The sequence below is a fragment of the Monodon monoceros genome, unplaced genomic scaffold (genome assembly GCF_005190385.1).
Source record: "Monodon monoceros isolate NGI ecotype Baffin Bay Population unplaced genomic scaffold, NGI_Narwhal_1 Super_Scaffold_6, whole genome shotgun sequence".
Lineage (NCBI taxonomy): Eukaryota > Metazoa > Chordata > Mammalia > Artiodactyla > Monodontidae > Monodon > Monodon monoceros.
Window position 1 is genome coordinate 6071186 of NW_021703783.1, and position 16158 is coordinate 6087343.

General features: G+C 53.9%; 2 protein-coding genes across 4 annotated transcripts in view; both read right to left on the reverse strand.

Annotated features, from left to right (window-relative positions):
- Nucleotides 1–3688: 3688 nt before the first annotated feature.
- LPAR5 (lysophosphatidic acid receptor 5) lies at nt 3689–14938 on the reverse strand. The gene is made up of 2 exons (XM_029204259.1): nt 7658–14938; nt 3689–6218 (listed from the first exon to the last, which is right to left on the reverse strand). The coding sequence occupies exon 2, from the start codon at nt 5996–5998 to the stop codon at nt 4895–4897; it is 1104 nt and encodes a 367-aa protein (XP_029060092.1). The 5' UTR covers nt 5999–6218; nt 7658–14938; the 3' UTR covers nt 3689–4894.
- A 164-nt stretch (nt 14939–15102) lies between these two features.
- Nucleotides 15103–16158, reverse strand: part of ACRBP (acrosin binding protein) — a 7476-nt gene continuing 6420 nt past the window's right edge. For 2 of the 3 annotated variants that reach the window (XM_029204257.1, XM_029204256.1), the window contains 2 exons: nt 15968–16051; nt 15103–15437 (listed from right to left, as the gene is read on the reverse strand). In XM_029204257.1, coding sequence (XP_029060090.1) covers nt 15285–15437; nt 15968–16051 — 237 coding nt within the window. In that variant the 3' untranslated portion in view covers nt 15103–15284. The remainder of the gene's footprint in view (nt 15438–15967; nt 16052–16158) is intronic. The other variant, XM_029204258.1, reaches the window with a different exon arrangement.

A 16158-nucleotide genomic window follows, 5' to 3' on the forward strand; every position in this document is an offset into this window, starting at 1 on the left:
GAGAAACTTCACTTTTCAGTGTTTCCAGGGCTCCTCTGGAAAAGATAGCATGGTGACAGCTCCCCAGCCTCCCTTGTCTCCAGGGTCTCCTGAAAGAAGGGAGAAGGAAGGCTCCATGTGAGATTAACCTCCCCCTCCCCATTTCTTCCAGGGAACCCCAAGTGGCAACCCCATAGGGACTTCCCTCAGGACGGTCCAGGGCTAACAAGCATCTCTTCCCTTTTAGGATCACTTACCTTTCCCTTGGTTCTCCTGAACTTTTTGTTTTATCTCAAGACCAATGATTGTTAATCTTCCCCCAACTGCTCTCAGTGCATGGAGGGACCATTCTACGGAGGAGACAGACTTTGAGGAGAACCAAGGGGAAGTATCCTCTTCAGTTTAGCTGGTGGACAATCAGGAATTCGCTGTCTTGGAGATGTTGGGTACATCCCAGCTGGGGGAGGGGAGTCATGGCCAAGTGCCTGAAGGCTGAGCCATCCTGCCTTGGGTGCCACCCATGAGCCATTCCCTTCTGAGCCCTCGATGCGGTGTGTTTTAGGACCCACCACCATTGGAACCATGAATGAGCCCAGTTCTCAGCGCTCACACAGCCACACCGGGAAGGGGCAGGTATGCTGTAGGGTGCGTGGGTTAGGAGCGGGGAGGAAAAGCTGCACAAGGTGGCCAGAGATGACACAGTAGACTCAAGGTGAGAGAGTGGTGGCCTACGTGAGGAGGGAAGGAGAGGAAAGGAAACCAGGGAGCGGTGGGTGTAAGGGAACCAGGGATGGGAAGGTGGGCAATAAAGTAAGGGGAGACACTGTAGGGTGTCCTGCAAAGAGTAGGAGTTCCAGAGTCTAACAGATACTGTGCCACTTCCTGCTTGTGTGACCTTAGACCTCAGCTTCTCCGGGGTGTTTCATCTGTAAAATGGAGATAATCATCATTCCTAACTCAGAAGGTTATTATAATAATAAAATAAAATAATTCATTTTAAGCACTAAATTGAGGTCTTGGCATAGCAAGTATTTTTACAACTTGTTAACGCTCTTCTTCCAGCATCTAAGATTTTATCCTTTTCCTCCTTTCGATTTTCCTAAGCCTCAAAGTGGCAAGTAACTCCAGGGCACGGGGTGAGGGCTCTGGATTTCCCACATCTCACCCCCGTCATACTGGCCACCCAGTAGTTGGGGGATCCTGTGAAAATGGCAGGCAGTGGCTACAGGCTTCCTTAAACTTCCTGTTAGCGTTAGCTTCTGTTCATTCCTCCTCTGCCTGCAACATCTCCTGATTCTATTCTTTTTTTTTTAATACTTATTTATTTTGGTTGCATGGGGTCTTAGTTGTGGCAGGCAGTCTCCATAGTTGCAGGATGTGGGCTCCTTAGTTGCAGCACATGGGCTCCTCAGTTGTGGCACGTGAACTCTTAGTTGCGGCATGCATGTGGGACCTAGTTCGCTGAGCAGGGATCGAACTCGGGCTCCCAGCATTGGAAGCGCAGAGTCTTATCCACTGTGCCACCTGGGAAGTCCCATCCTGAATCTATTCTTGCCTCTCTGTCTCCAGTATGGAAACCCTTTGGATATACTGAATGTGGGGAAACAGTCCACCAGAGCTTAAACAGAGGGGATTCCACACTGAAGAAAATTCATTTCCATCTGCCTCCACAGGCCGCGAGCACACTTCTCCTAGACCAGCTCCCTCACCAGTCTTTCCTTCCCCTTAGACTCTCCCCACCTCGTTTCCCTACAGCTTATCCCACCCAGTGTGTCAGGGTGGGCAAAATCTCACTGAAGAACTTACAGAGGGGCTTCCCTGGTGGCGCAGTCGTTAAGAATCCGCCTGCCAATACAGGGGACACGGGTTTGAGCCCTAGTCCGGGAAGATCTCACATGCCGCGGAGCAACTAAGCCCCTGTGTCACAACTACTGACCCCGCGTACCACAACTACTGAGCCCGCGTGCCACAACTACTGAAGCCCGTGCACCTAGAGCCCGTGCTCCGCAACGAGAGAAGCCACCGCAATGAGAAGCCTGCGCACCGCAATGAAGAGTAGCCCCCGCTCGCCGCAACTAGAGAAAGCACGCACGCAGCAATGAAGACCCAATGCAGCCAAAAATAATAAATAAAATAAATATATTTAAAAAAAACTTAAAAAAGAAAAGAACCTCCAGAGACGGCCCACTGCCTACCAAATTAACAGCCAGAGCCTTACTTTGCATTCTTTCATCTTCCATCTTGAATGATAATTATTGTTGACTTGTTCTGTGGTCCCCACTAGATAGTAAACTACTTCGCAGAGAGATTCAGCTGTTCTTTACAGCAGTAATTAACGCAACATTGTAATTCAACTATACTTCAATAAAAAATAAATTTAAAAAAAGATTCAACTGTTCATCATTCAACAAATATTTAAGTACTTCTTTTACGCCAGGCGCTGTTCTAGATGCTGGGGATACACCAGGAAACGGACCAAGCAAAAATCCCTGCCCCCAGGGAGCTTACATTCTACTTCGGGGGTGGGGTGGGGGACAGAAAATAAACTATAAAAGTTACAATAAATAAATAAGTAAATTATATACTATGTTAGAAGAAACTTGCTATGTGAGTTTTAATTACTTTGGAATTCATTCACATTATCTTCATATAAAAATACTCAAGTAGGGCTTCCCTGGTGGCGCAGTGGTTGAGAGTCCGCCTGCCAGGTGCAGGGAACATGGGTTCGTGCCCCGGTCTGGGAAGATCCCACATGCCGCGGAGCGGCTGGGCCCGTGAGCCATGGCCGCTGAGCCTGCGCGTCCAGAGCCTGTGCTCCGCAACGGAAGAGGCCACAACAGTGAGAGGCCCGCGAACCGCAAAAAAAAAAAAAAAAATACTCAAGTAATTTTTAAAAATTGTACTCTGTTCAGTTTGGATAGGGCAAAGTCCTGAGACTTTGGACGGTGATGACGTTTGGTGCCCCCAGGGATGGAAGGGCATGGGTCCTGAACCCTAAGGATGGAGCAAGATGGAGCAGGTGCTAACCATCAAGCCCTCTCTAGAGCAGCAGGAGGTGAGGGCTCTAACCCGCCAGATGGAGGAAAGCCCGACTTCACGACTATCACTGAGGAATCTGGGTCAGTTCTCCGGTTTGGCCACCAGGGGTCATTTTACCCTTGTAAATCACCATCTGGAGCGATCACGTAAAGACACAAAAGTCTTAGTCCGAACTAAACACACAGAGACACACCCGGGAAAACTCTGACACTGTCACACACACACACACGCACATATACAGAAACATACAGCATTGAGAGACATAGGGACAGAAATGCATGCAGGACGTGTGCATGGCACCAACTCCCTCACGAATCTCACTAATGTCAGGGTCTCAAGATGTCACAGTGCCAACTCCGCCATTCCTCCCAGCCCCGACTCCGCTAAAGAGGGAAGACAGTAGGTGGCCTGTAAACCAGACTTCCATTTCCTTACCTCCAGCTTGCCAAGAGCAGTCAGCTTACTCCCGTCCTCCCGTCCATCACACTCTTACTTTCCCATAAACTTCTTGTCTGGCTCTGGCACAGTTCCCTTTTCCCTGCCCAGAGAAGCCCTCCACCTCCTCCTGAGTATCTGTGCAACTAGTTCCAGCCCCACCTCCCGCTGCAGCTCCAGGAAGCCCCAGGTGGTGTTCACTGGGTGTGCAACTCCTCCCCCCCCCGCCCCGAAAACCCCAAGCCTTACGGACTACAATTAGCAATTGATTTGCTGAGCATTGCCCTCTCCTTGCAGCGATAAAAAACAATGTACATAATGGCCTGGGAAGACTTTACACATGACTCTAATACTCCAGTACAGGTATGGCTCTCCAAGTGTGATCTGAGGATGGATTCTTTGAGGAAGTCCACGAGAACAAAACCGTTTTCATGATACTACTACTAAGATGTCTTTTGTCCTTTTCACTCATTGTCTCACGAGTAGACGGTGGAGTTTTCCAGAGGCTTCATGAAGTGTGATGACACTTGCTCTCATAGCTATTGGAATGTGTGCTTGGGTATTTCTGTTTTAAAAAACTTACTATTTTTGATTTCTAATATAGTCATGTATCAAAAGGACAAAGTATAAGCAAACTCTCTTTGGAATTCTCCATTTTTAAGAGTGTAAAAGGGTCTGAGACCCCAAAATTGGAGAACTACTACTTTAGTACAGAGAATGTTCTCCTTATTCTAGACGAAGCAGCAGAGACACACACACACGGTGGTGGTGGGGGTGGATTTAGGATCTAGAATGGAGGAGCTTTTGAAAGGGTGGGTGAGGTGGAAGGGGAAGACAGGACCTAGAAAGGGGAACAGTGACCAGGAACTTGGAAGAAAACCCCCTCTGCCCCGACCCACCCACGCTGGGCGTCAGATCTAAATTGTTAAAAGTCACTAGACAAGAAGGAAACCAATTCAGCCGGCATCCAATACGCTTTTGCATTACGCCTCAGTGCTGGGCAGGCAGAGCCCAGGTGGAAAGGGGAGTGGGTGGCGTCCATGGCCCGAAGACCTCTGTGGTCGGTCTAAACGCAGGACACCCATCTTCTGCTCCAGCTACCAGCTACGGGCCGGACCGTGTTTCATGCCCCGCCAAGGGCATTTCACCCAGTCTCCCGCCTCTGCACGGGCAGGCTCACGGCAGCACTTCCTAGGTACTAAGTAAGAGGTCCTTCTGCGCTCGCCATCACCACCTAGTTAAAGACATTTGCAGCCGCGCTCTTCCTTCCCCGGGCCCCTGCCCCCCACACTTTGTTCCCTCCTGCATCTGTGAGCTGGAGCTGCCGCTCAGAAGTCCAAGTGCCCAACCCACCGCCCTGCTGTGCACACACCCTGCGTGTCTGCGAGTGCGAGAGGCGTGGGGGCGGGGTGAGGGGACCGCGCTCTGGCACGACGTGCGTTCAGAGGGACGAGTCCTCGGGGCACCGGGTGAAGGAGCCCCGGGGGTCGGACGGCCGGAGCAGCCCCTGGCTGGCGGCGGCCGGCACGGTGGCGTGGGAGGTCTCAGCGGTGGGTTCGGCGAGTGCCCCCCGAGCCTCGTTGGTGGCCGAGGTCCTGGCCCGGAGCGGAGAGCTCAGGCTGCGCAGGGTGTTGCGGAAACCCTCGGCGCTGAAGTAGTACACCAGCGGGTCGAGCACGCAGTTGGCGCCGGCCAGCAGCACCATGACCATCAGCACCCCGCGCACCTGGTTGCGCGCCGCCGGGCTGGCCAGCACCACGTGGCCGCGCAGCAGCCCGTACACGGCCAGCGTGGCGTTGTAGGGCACGAAGCACAGCAGGAAGATGACCAGGCTGGCCAGCAGGAGGCGCACCGTCTTCCGCCGCCGCTGGCTCCGCGTGGCGTCGGGCCGCGCCAGGGTGCAGAAGACACGGACCGAAGAGCAGACCACGGCTACCAGGGGCAGCAGGAATCCCAGCGCCTCGGCTAGCAGTAGGAGCGGCAGCAGCCTGCCCTTCCACAGCTCGTCGCTGAAGTTCTCGAAGCACACGTGCACCCAGCGGCCGTCGCGGGCGCAGGGTGAGGGCCGGTGCACCAGGACGGTGGGCACGGCGAACAGCAGGATGAGTGCCCACACGCCCAGGCAGAGCAGCCGCGCCACGCGGGGCCGCCGCAGGTGGCGCAGCCGCAGCGGGTGCACGATAGCGACGTAGCGGTCCACGTTGATGAGGGTCAGGAAGATGCAGCTGCCGTACATGTTCATCTGGAAGACGGCGCCCGCCAGCTGGCACAGGAGGTCCGAGAAGGGCCAGTAGTGCTGCGCATAGTAGGAGAGGCGCAAGGGCAGCGAGAGGGTGAAGAGGAGGTCGCTGGCCGCCAGGTTGCACATGTACACGCTCACTACCGAGTGCACGCGCAGCGCGTGCAGGAAGACCCAGAGGGCCAGCGCGTTGAGGGGGAGCCCTGCCGCCAGCACCAGGCTGTAGACCACCAAGTGCAGGTGGTGGATGGGCTGGTGGTCCGGGCACCTGAGATCAGAGTCGTTGGCCGAGGAGTTGGCCAGCATCGTGCCAAAGGGCGAGGAGGAGCTAGGCCGGGGGCATCAGGGGGCACACCTGCGTGCTGGCTTCGCGTTCATCTCCAGTCTCCACGGCGGGGGCCTGGAGGCTGCACAGAGCCCCAGAGCAAGCGGGGGCCGGACATAGACTTGTGGCTGTGGCTGCAGGGCCGACAGCTGCGGAGGATCAGATGCCCTTGGTCAGAGCTTCATCGGCCTCAGTGGAGACCTGGCATAGGAGGGAAGGCAGAAGTCAAGACTGTGCAAGGAAGGGCTGAAGACACAAATGTCATATAGCTGAACCTGCTGGCCTCTTGGGCCTTCTCTCAGCCTCACATCCTTCCTCCACCGTCCTTCTGGCCAGAACAGCTTTCTGCAGCCCGCTCTATGGCACAGTGCTAAATGCCCAGGCTCTAGAGTCAGGCCTGCCTAGGTTTAAATCTGGGCTTTTGTCCTCAGAAAAGTGACTTAATCTCTCTGCCCCTCATTTTCCTTACCTGGAAAAAAGAAAAAAAAAAAGGAGAGGGACCCCTACTTCACGAGGTCGTTAGATTCAACGAGATGATATATTTAAAGTGCTTTGCTTACTGTTATTATCTCCTAATATCTCTCCCTTGCTTCCTTTCTTTCTTCTACAAATGCTTACCAAGATTTTATTTTTTAAATTATTATTATTATTATCATCTTGGCCTCGCGGCATGCAGGATGTGGAACCTTAGTTCCCCGACCAGAGATCTAGCCTGTGCACCCTGGAGTGGAAGCCCGGAGTCTTAACCACTGGACCACCAGGGAAGTCCATACAAATGCTTACTGAGACTTTAGAAGGTTCCAGGCATGTTCACAGCAGTGGACAAAACAAAGGCCTTGCTCCCACCTATGTTCCCTTCCATTGAAGGGAGACAGATAATAAAGTCCATGTAAAAAGGTATTATGTTAGGTGGTGAGAAGTACTGTGGAGCCCCTCCCCTGGCACCAGCCCGTTCTGCTGACTCCCCATTATCTAAAGAATAAAGTTCAAACTCCCAAGTACAGGACAAAATCCCAGGCTCATCTCCACGATTGCTCCTGTGTGGGCTGGGTTTGTGGTCAGAGCGACCTGGTTCAGCTGGACTGTTTGACCCCTCTAAGTTTCCTCATCTGTAAAATGGGGACAGTAACATAATGGGGGTCCCTTAGGCCAGGGGTCACCAACCCCCGGGCCACACAGCAGGAGGTGAGAGAGCGAAGCTTCATCTGTATTTACAGCCGCTCCCCATTGCTCACATTACCACCTGAGCTCTGCCTCCTGTCTGCATTTTGGTGGGTTGTATAATTATTTCATTACATATTACAATGTAATAATAATAGAAATAAAGTGCACAATAAATGTAATGATCTTGAATCATCCCGAAACCATCCCCCCACCCCGTCCGTGGAAAAATCGTCTTCCACGAAACCGGTCCCTGGTGCCAAAAAAGGTTGGGGACCGCTGCCGTAGGCTGATCGCACACACTAGCACAGTCCTTCCGAGCAGGGGACGGCCCCGTGGGTTGAACTTTTCCAGGTGCTCCCCTGGAGCGTCTGACTCGGGTGCTTCCTAGTTGGGATTCCGTGATGGGGGCAGATAATGGTTTCGTCCTAAGGGCTCGAAGGGGGCCCAGAGAGGGTGGCAGTGAGACAGGGAAGTACCGTGCGTGCTGACGAGGCTACTGGAGAGAGCAGGCCACAGCCGCTGCCGTCCCCAGGCAAAAGCTGCCAGAGGAAGGATGTGGTCAGAGGCGGAGGAGTTAGAAGACAGGACTTGGTCTTAGGATTCCACCTTCCTTAATGCCATAAGGCCACGGCAGCCACCCCTGCATTGCGACCCCCAGGTGCCATCTATTTTGTGTGCTGTAAAATATACATAACTTAAAAATGACCATTTTAACCATCTTTAAGAGTACAATTCAGCGACATTAAGTACAATCGCAATGTTGTGTAACCATCGCCACTATTTCCAGAACTTTTTCATCACCCCAAACAACAACTCTATACCCATTACCAATAACTGCCCATCCCCCCTCCCTCCAGCCCCTGGCAACCTCTATTCTACTTTGTGTCTCTCTGAATTTACCTATTCTAGACACCTCATCTGAGTGGACTCATATATCTGTCCTTTTGTGTCTGGCTTATTTCACTTAGCTTAAAATTTTCAAGGTCCATCCATGCGGTAGTTTGTATCAGAATTACAGTCTTTTTATGGCTGAATAATATATTCCTATATATATACACCACATTCAGTTCTCCCATTCATCTGTTGATGGTTACTTGGGTTCTTCCATCTTTTGACTATTGTGAATAATGTTAATGATCATGGGCTTCCATGGGCCATCTTAGGGAGAGAAGTTATCCAAAGACCCTGAGCGATTATCCCAAGATACGGAACATACTCCCTTCAAAAGGAACCACTTAAATCCTTACATGGAACCAAGTGATAAACATGAGTATAACAAGTTTTCTAGGGTTTTTTTGTTCGTTTGCTTGTTCTCCCTCCAACCGTGACTCTGACTCCGGCAGTTTAAGACTCGTAAGAAGTACAGTACAACAGTTGAAGGGAATAAGGAAACACTTTCTCCGCAAAATACCAATTTCATCAATGAAAATAATGCTAGATGGGTCTTAAACGCGCTGAAAAGCAAGTAACGCCAGGCTCTCTTCCTGAAACGTGCCCACCTCCCATGCTCCTTTGCTCCAGTCACGCCAAACTAGTGATAATTCTGCACATACCTTACATCTTCAGGGCTCTGTCTGTGCACGTGCTGTTTCTGCAACTGGGAATGCCCTTTCTCCCATCCTCCAACTGGCAAACTCAATCATTTCTCAGGACTCCATGATGCCTTTCCTGACTCCCTCCCTTCCCACCAGGCGAGTCCCCTCACTGGAGCTTTCCCAGCACTTTGGCCACAGGTCAGCTGTTCCCACCTGTGCTATAATTGGCTGTTCTTGGTCTGCCTCTCCCGCCCACCTGGGAGCTCCTTGAGGGAGGGCCTGGGGACTGTGACTTACTCATCTCTGTAGTCCCAGCCCTCCCTCCATAAATGTTGGGTCAAAAATAATGGCTACCATTTACTGATCCCTCACCATCTTGCAGGGTGTTTTACAGGCACAAGCTCTAATCCTTCCAACAGCCCTTTGAGGTAGGAGTTTCTCCTGATTTTTACTTAAGAGCTCAGTCAGTGAGGAGTGAAGTCAGGACTCAAATCCAGGACATCCGGGCTCCAAAGTCCAAAAAGCTGCTTCCAATAAGAGTGGGTGGGTGGGTATGAGGCTGGATGCCACACAGAGCACCTAACTTTTATAGCTGCTTATATCAAATCTGTGCCCATAGGTGAATCGTTTTACTTCCTCCTTTGTCCAATTGAAACATATACTTTTTAATAACCCACTTCCTTCTTTCTCCCACTTCAAACACTGGCAACACAGACTCATCTCTCTTTCACACACACACAAATACGCCCTTCCTGATGATTTCCCCTTACCTACAGAAACAGTTTGCTGCTTTGAACTCCTTAGGTCATGACATGTGTTTTTGTCCCATTTCCCCAGCCAGACAGTAGGGTCCTGGGGGTGCAGACCACACCTTCCACAGCTTTCTTCCCAGGCTCACTCACACTTCAGTCTCTCTACCTAGCAGGCCCTTGTGATATTCATTGGCTGCCTTTCAGGAAATCTGCCCCCTCCCCCCATGTCCGCCCAGCCTGTAATCCTGTTATAATATTTCTTGCATCAGTCCAACCACTTCTTATCACATTCCTGACTATCTTGTCCACATGTATAACTCAGAGAAAGGCATGTCCCTTTTGAAAAGCTCGTTTGGAAACAGCTTGCATTAAAACTTCAATAACAGTTTACGGCTACAATCACAGTAACATTTTATCATTCTTTTTTTTTTTTTCGGTACGTGGGCCTCTCACTGCTGTGGCCTCTCCCGTTGCGGAGCACAGGCTCCGGACGCGCAGGCTCAGCGGCCATGGCTCACGGGCCCAGCCGCTCCGCGGTACGTGGGATCCTCCCAGACCGGGGCATGAACCCGTGTCCCCTGCATCGGCAGGCGGACTCCCAACCACTGCGCCACCAGGGAAGCCCACATTTGATCATTCTTAAGCAGTACTTGGAGCATCCATAGCTCCCTACAACTAGGAGGCACATCCTAGACACTGAAGGAGTGAATGGAAAATTATTTTCCAAGAATCCCAAGTCTTTCGTCAACAAAGTTGCAAGGTTAAAGAGACCAAAATGTATTAGGTGAGCTGCTGCTAAAAGGTGGAGAGTTAGGAATCCTTCAGGAAAGCAGATGGCGATGCTCTCGCCTTACTCCATTCCAAAGCGGAGAAGCCCCTGAGTTTATTTGTCAAAAAGCCACCCCTTTCCCACAGACTCACACAGAATGGCCCAAGCTGTTGAGAGCTGCCAGGCCCCTGCCCCGGTCCCCACCCGATCCGCTTGCTTCCCGAGGGCTCCCCATCAGTGGAGCTGAATGGGCACAGTGCCAGGCCAGATGGCAAAGATGGGAAAAACTGCCAAAAAGGAGGCAAACAAGAAGTGGAAGGAGGGCTCTAGATGTGGGGGAGGAGCGGCACGGCACTCTCCTCAATCCTTCCTTGAGCAAGAGGTCAGGTTGGGGGTGTGGGAGACGGAAAGCAAAGAGGCAGCAGGTGCCCCAGAAAAGCAGAGACACTGGGATTTCATTTCACCAGGGAGAAGGGGGACGTGGAGGCCCACGCTGGCTCCGTAACCTCAGCACGCCCGGAGGTCATGTGAGCACACCACTACACACACACACACACACACACACACACACACACGGGCGCGTGCAAGGCCACACGCAGGTAAGGGTACACTGAAGGATGTGCACACAAGATCCCTAGTAACATACGAATCAACGTGTATCCACAGCCTGTAACACACGTGTGCACGCATGGAGGCACAGACAGCCGAGCCAGGGGAGGAAAGCAGACACCGTCCCCGCCTAGGGACATTATCCTTAGCCGGACGGACAGACAGACGGGCAGCTTCAGGAGCACACACACACATGCAGATGTGCACAAACAGATTCCGGCCGGCCCCAAGGCACTGAGAGGCAAAGAGAGGCCCTGGGGACGGCCCCGCCCACATCCCAGCCCCCGACACCACGCACATGCCAGATGGTGCGCGGCCACCTTCCTCCACGCTGCTTCTCTGTCCTTCAGCTTCCCACCTGCACACCCGGGGCCCAGGTTCCTTATGTCCTCGGGGCCTCTGGGACCTGTCCCATTGCCCTCTGAGCTGGGCTGGGCACTACTCTTTGCTGAGGTAAGTCAGAGGGGCAGGGCTATGTTCTGCCCTGGCAGGAAGTGAGAATGGAGGATAAAAGTGGTCAGGAGGCTACATCAGGATCTTTCCCTTCCTCTCCTCCACAAGCTGGCCCGTGGTGTCCACCCTTCCGGCGCCTGACCAGGGATGCAGAGGGGAGCGGAACAGAAAGGGATGGGTGATCTGCGACAGAAAGGGAGGGGAGAGAGGCACCCCGTCTCTGTACAGCTTCCTCCTGTCTGCCACCCTCTCAATGTGCTTCCTGCCCCCCTACTCCCCACCTCCTCTCCTCAGGAATCCACGTCCTTCAGAAGTTTGGAAAGTGGGAATGTCAATCCTCGTCCTCCTTGCCCCAGAAGACCAGCTCTGGAATAGCTCCCACCTTCTTTTAGGTTCTGGTGGCCAGGCGCCAGGGAGCGTGTCCACCCTCCACCTCCCCTGCACGGCGCGCGCTCCCTGACCTGCGACCTGCGCGTTGCTGGCTGAGCCCACTTCCTCTGCCGCTATACCTCGGCAGCCACGGGAAGATGCACCCTTTATCGACAGGCGCTCGTAATTGTGAAGACCTCTTAATGCCTGTAGGTTCAGACTCCCCAAACAGATCCAAACTGTGCTGAGCCTTCAGTGGAAGCTTCCAGAAGTCTAAAGGCTTTGTGAAAAGCTCTGTCCCAGGGCTGCTCTGGGTACACATGAATCCTGCCCATCAGCTTGTCCTGGGTCTGGGGAGCCTGTGGGGTGGAGATAGTACCAGGTCACCGGACTGAGTGGATGGCTTCCTCCTGCCCTCGGGGCCACGTTCTCCCCCGCTGCTGGGTGTCCTATCTTCTCTCCATCCTCCTTCCTCCCTGATCCAGCCTGCTCTGCTTTCTCCAGCTCAGATTCCTGCTCCAGCCTCTCCCCCACCCTTCCCCACCTGAGCCTCTCTTCCTGCCTTTCCAGCACCATCCCTGGGTATTCTCATCTCATCCCTCCCGAAATTTTTTCTAGGAAAAGGCAGAAAGCAAAGGCGACCTACAGCTCCATACTTAAGTCTCCCCAGTGCATGGCTGTCACCTCCCCACCTGCAGACATTTCTCCACCCTGCTGTCAAGAGCCGAAAAACACAGGAAACATAGTCCCAGTCAAGACTCAGATGGGCTCAAGCCACCCTCCGCAGCCCTGTGCTCTGGGTGGTCCTTGCTTTGGGGCCTGGCTGGGTCCCGCTGCCTCAGAGAAACCTCCTGGAGCCTTTGGCTTCATGGACCTCACCCTGACCTCGGGCGGCACTGAGTGTGCTCCACACGTAGCCCTCACGCCTCTGCTGCCCCCTTCCCTGCGGGCCTGGGCATGCAAGGCTTCCGTGTTGCAGGGGTACACGCTGGGGGCATCAGACAGAGGCACAGCTGGGCTCTGGGGTCTCTGGGTGGCCAGGAGGTGAGGCTTGCGGGTCGAATAAGTTTCTGCTTCCTCCTCAAGCCTTGCTTCCATCTCCCCTTCGGCGACAACTTCAGCTCATCCTGAAGGGACTGGAGATGTGACCTGATGGGAGGGCCCCTTCCCATCAGAGAGGCCCCCATAGACCCGGGGAACAGGCGGGCAGCTGCCCTCAGTGGTGTGAGGCAGAGGTATCAGAAGGCCTCACCCACCCTCCAATATCACCCCCCCAACCTCATGGTCAGTATCTGAAATTTTATCCACTTCATGACACCCATGGGCCACATTCTACCATAGCTGTAGGAACATGGGAGACAGCTGGTCTAATCCTCTATTTTTTTCCTTTTTTCTTTAAACTAATTTTACCAACACTTTATTCTTTATCTTTTATATATATTTTTTTGGCCGCGCTGCACAGCACGTGGGATCCTAGTTCCCCAACCAGGGATCAAACCCACACCCCCTGCAGTGGAAGCGCGGAGTCCTAACCACTGGACCGCCAGGGAAGTCCCTAATCTTCTTGTAAAGAAAACGGCACTGGGTGAAGGCAGTATCTCTCTAAGGCACCACTAGAACACTTTGGTTCGCTGGGAAGGATAACTGTGAGAGCAGACCTGTGCCTTGAACCCGCCTGTGGAGTTTAATCAGATCAGTTCATTGTCACCAGCAGAGGCCCAGCCCTGGGGTGAGAGGGTCAGGGGTTGTCTTATCTGAGAGTGGGAAAGGGCTGGAAACCATCCCCAGAGGGCCCTCCCTCCCCAGTGGCCTGGGATCTGGGGTTCAGCATGACAGCGGGGGCCTAACGGGTGAAGGGGCAGACGCAGCTCCGAGGCATACAGGCCCCAGGGTGCGTTGGTGCTTCAGGTCTAGGGAGCATCATCCTCTTGTCTGAGGTCTGCCTGCCTGAGGCCATCCTTTTGAATTCTTTATTCAAAAAGGTTTCCCAGGGCCCAGGGCCCCCTCTCACCTCCATCCCCACCCATGTCTCCCATTTCTAAAGAAGGGGTGCTGCCCCACGTGCCCCTGTGAGGTTCAACCGCAGCTGGGACGCCCCCATACCTGTGCTCGCCACTGTGGCTCAGCCGCTGCTCCAAGCCGGCTTCTGCCTGCTCTGGGCCGGGCTGGGCTGGTAGGACTTGTTCCCGGTGGGTGGGACACACACACCTCAGCAGATCTCGGCAGATCCCAGCTCCCTGCACGCACCCAACCCCGGGCAGGGCAGGGAGAGAGAGAGAGGAGGAAGCAGTGCCCTCAGTGGCCTCCACGGACCGGCCAGAGAAGAAGAAACCCCAGCAGATCATGACACTTAATGCAGCCCCGACTCTCCCCCAGTAATGCCCCCCACCCAACCACCCACCCATGGCTCACACACTCCCTGCAGTTTCCGGGAAGCCTAACTGGCACACCCACCCACAGATGCCAGATGACTAACCCCCAGCCTCCCTCTGTCCTCGGCAGTTCCCCCTGGCTGTCTCCGTCTCTTTTGGATTCCGGCAGGTGGTTTCGTTCTTGCCACATGTGGTTTTTACCTCCCTCTGTGTGGGGGGTGGCAGCCCCTAGTCTCTAAACCCTGGGCTGAGCCCCTTGTCTTCTGGATCAATAGGGTTGGGCAGGTTGTCTGCGCTCAGTACTCGAAAACAAGCTTTGAGTGGTAGGTGAAAAAGGACAGTGCGGTCGAATGAGTATGGGAAACACTAAGTCGAACAGGTTTCTCTATTTCAGGGCTTCTCAGAGCCTTTGACATGCCTTTAAGAGGTTGACTGCGTGTTGGTAATTGAAGCTGGGTGAAGGGTGCATGGGAGTGCATTACACTATTCTCTACGTGTGCGTGTTTGAGCTTTTCCATAATAAATGTTTTCTTTTGAATGCTGTATAGCTCCCCACACGTGTGTCCTCCGAACACGTCTTGGGAGATCCCAGGTTATTAAAGGCCAATGCTTCAAGATGCAGCTCCTCCCCACATTCAGGCCATCGGGCCCATGACTGGACGTCACAGCAAAGGTTTCCTGAGCTCCAGCCCAGTTGTTTCCTTCCTCCTATAAAGAGCAAGTCCTACCCTACTGTCTGGGGTTGGTCCCCCTGGACACAATCTCATTCAGCTTGTCCTCCGGAGGGACAGTCCTACATTCACATCTGAGATCATGGGATCAGGGCTTCAGAAATGGAGACACCCACGCCCTCATGGCCCACATGGTCCCCAAGACACCCACCGGCTGTGACCTTCTTCAATCCAACTCTGATTTCTCAGGGCTTCTCCTCCTGGCAGGGGGCTGCTTCCCTGAGTACCATCCCCATGGTTCCCTCGCCTGCAGATGGATCCAGGGGTTGGAGGGTTGACTCCCCCGGGGCAGGGCCAACGAGGGGATCAGAACCAAAACAGGCCACACAGGTTGAAAATAAACATTTTATGTAAAGACATCCTTTAAGGTAGGTGGAGCTCCCATCGCAGACCTCTCCGGGACGGCTGCCCCAACCCGAGGGAAACGTTGAGTCTGGGCCAAGTAAGAGACAACCTGGGGTCTGAGAGCAATGAAGGGTGTGGAAAGTGGGTGGGGAGAGGGCAGAGTCCAGCTCAGCCGGCTTGGCCGAGAGTCAAGGTGCTAAACTCCTGGCTCCATCGAAGCACGAGGTCCTCGCTCTTGGCCGGGGTCAGGACGGTGTATGTCTCATTCTGCAGACATCTCATGCGGGACACCTGCACGGGGATTGGGCGCACGTGGTCCAGCTAGGAAAGCCAGGAGCCCGAGGTGTCGGAAATTCAAGAACAGGAGGTGGGCGGGTGTAGGCACAGGGAGCAGAGGGAAGGAGGAAACTCAGATGTGGGTTTTTAAAGCGGGGAGGCACACCACGTAGCCCGACTCCCCCTTTCAGAAATGAGGAGCCTGAGGCTGGAGAGGAAGTGACTTGGCTCAGACGACTTGGTGAGTAACAGCAAGAGCCAAGACTGAGGCCTCAGCCTCTCAGGCCCAACCCGGCTGGGGGTTCTTCCCTCCTGGCGTATCCACAGGGCCTCTGATCTGCAGCCTCCCTCCCTCCTGGAACCCTCTGCCTGGGGGCCTGGGAGAGCTGCTCACCCCAAGGCGGGAGGAGTGGGGACAGAGCTCCATGGAGGAGGCTCTGCCCGGAGATGCACCCACTCTCCACACCCCTGATGCTCGGACGTCACGGGGGGCCCAGAACGGACCAGCCCTTGGGGCTGATGGGAGGCAGCAGGGGCGGCGGGGGGGGGGGGGGGCTGCAGAGGGAGGGGCTCACCTTCCGGTTCCGGTTTCTCATCATACACTGCTGGCTTTTGAAGGCACAATAGTTGGGGTACTGCACATATTCTGTGTCACAAATCTAAGCCAGGAGCAGGGGATGGGAGGTGGGAAGGCGTCAGAAGCCTCACAGACACCAGCCCTGCAGAGTGCGCCCACGATGGCAGGACCAGGGCACAGAACCAGACC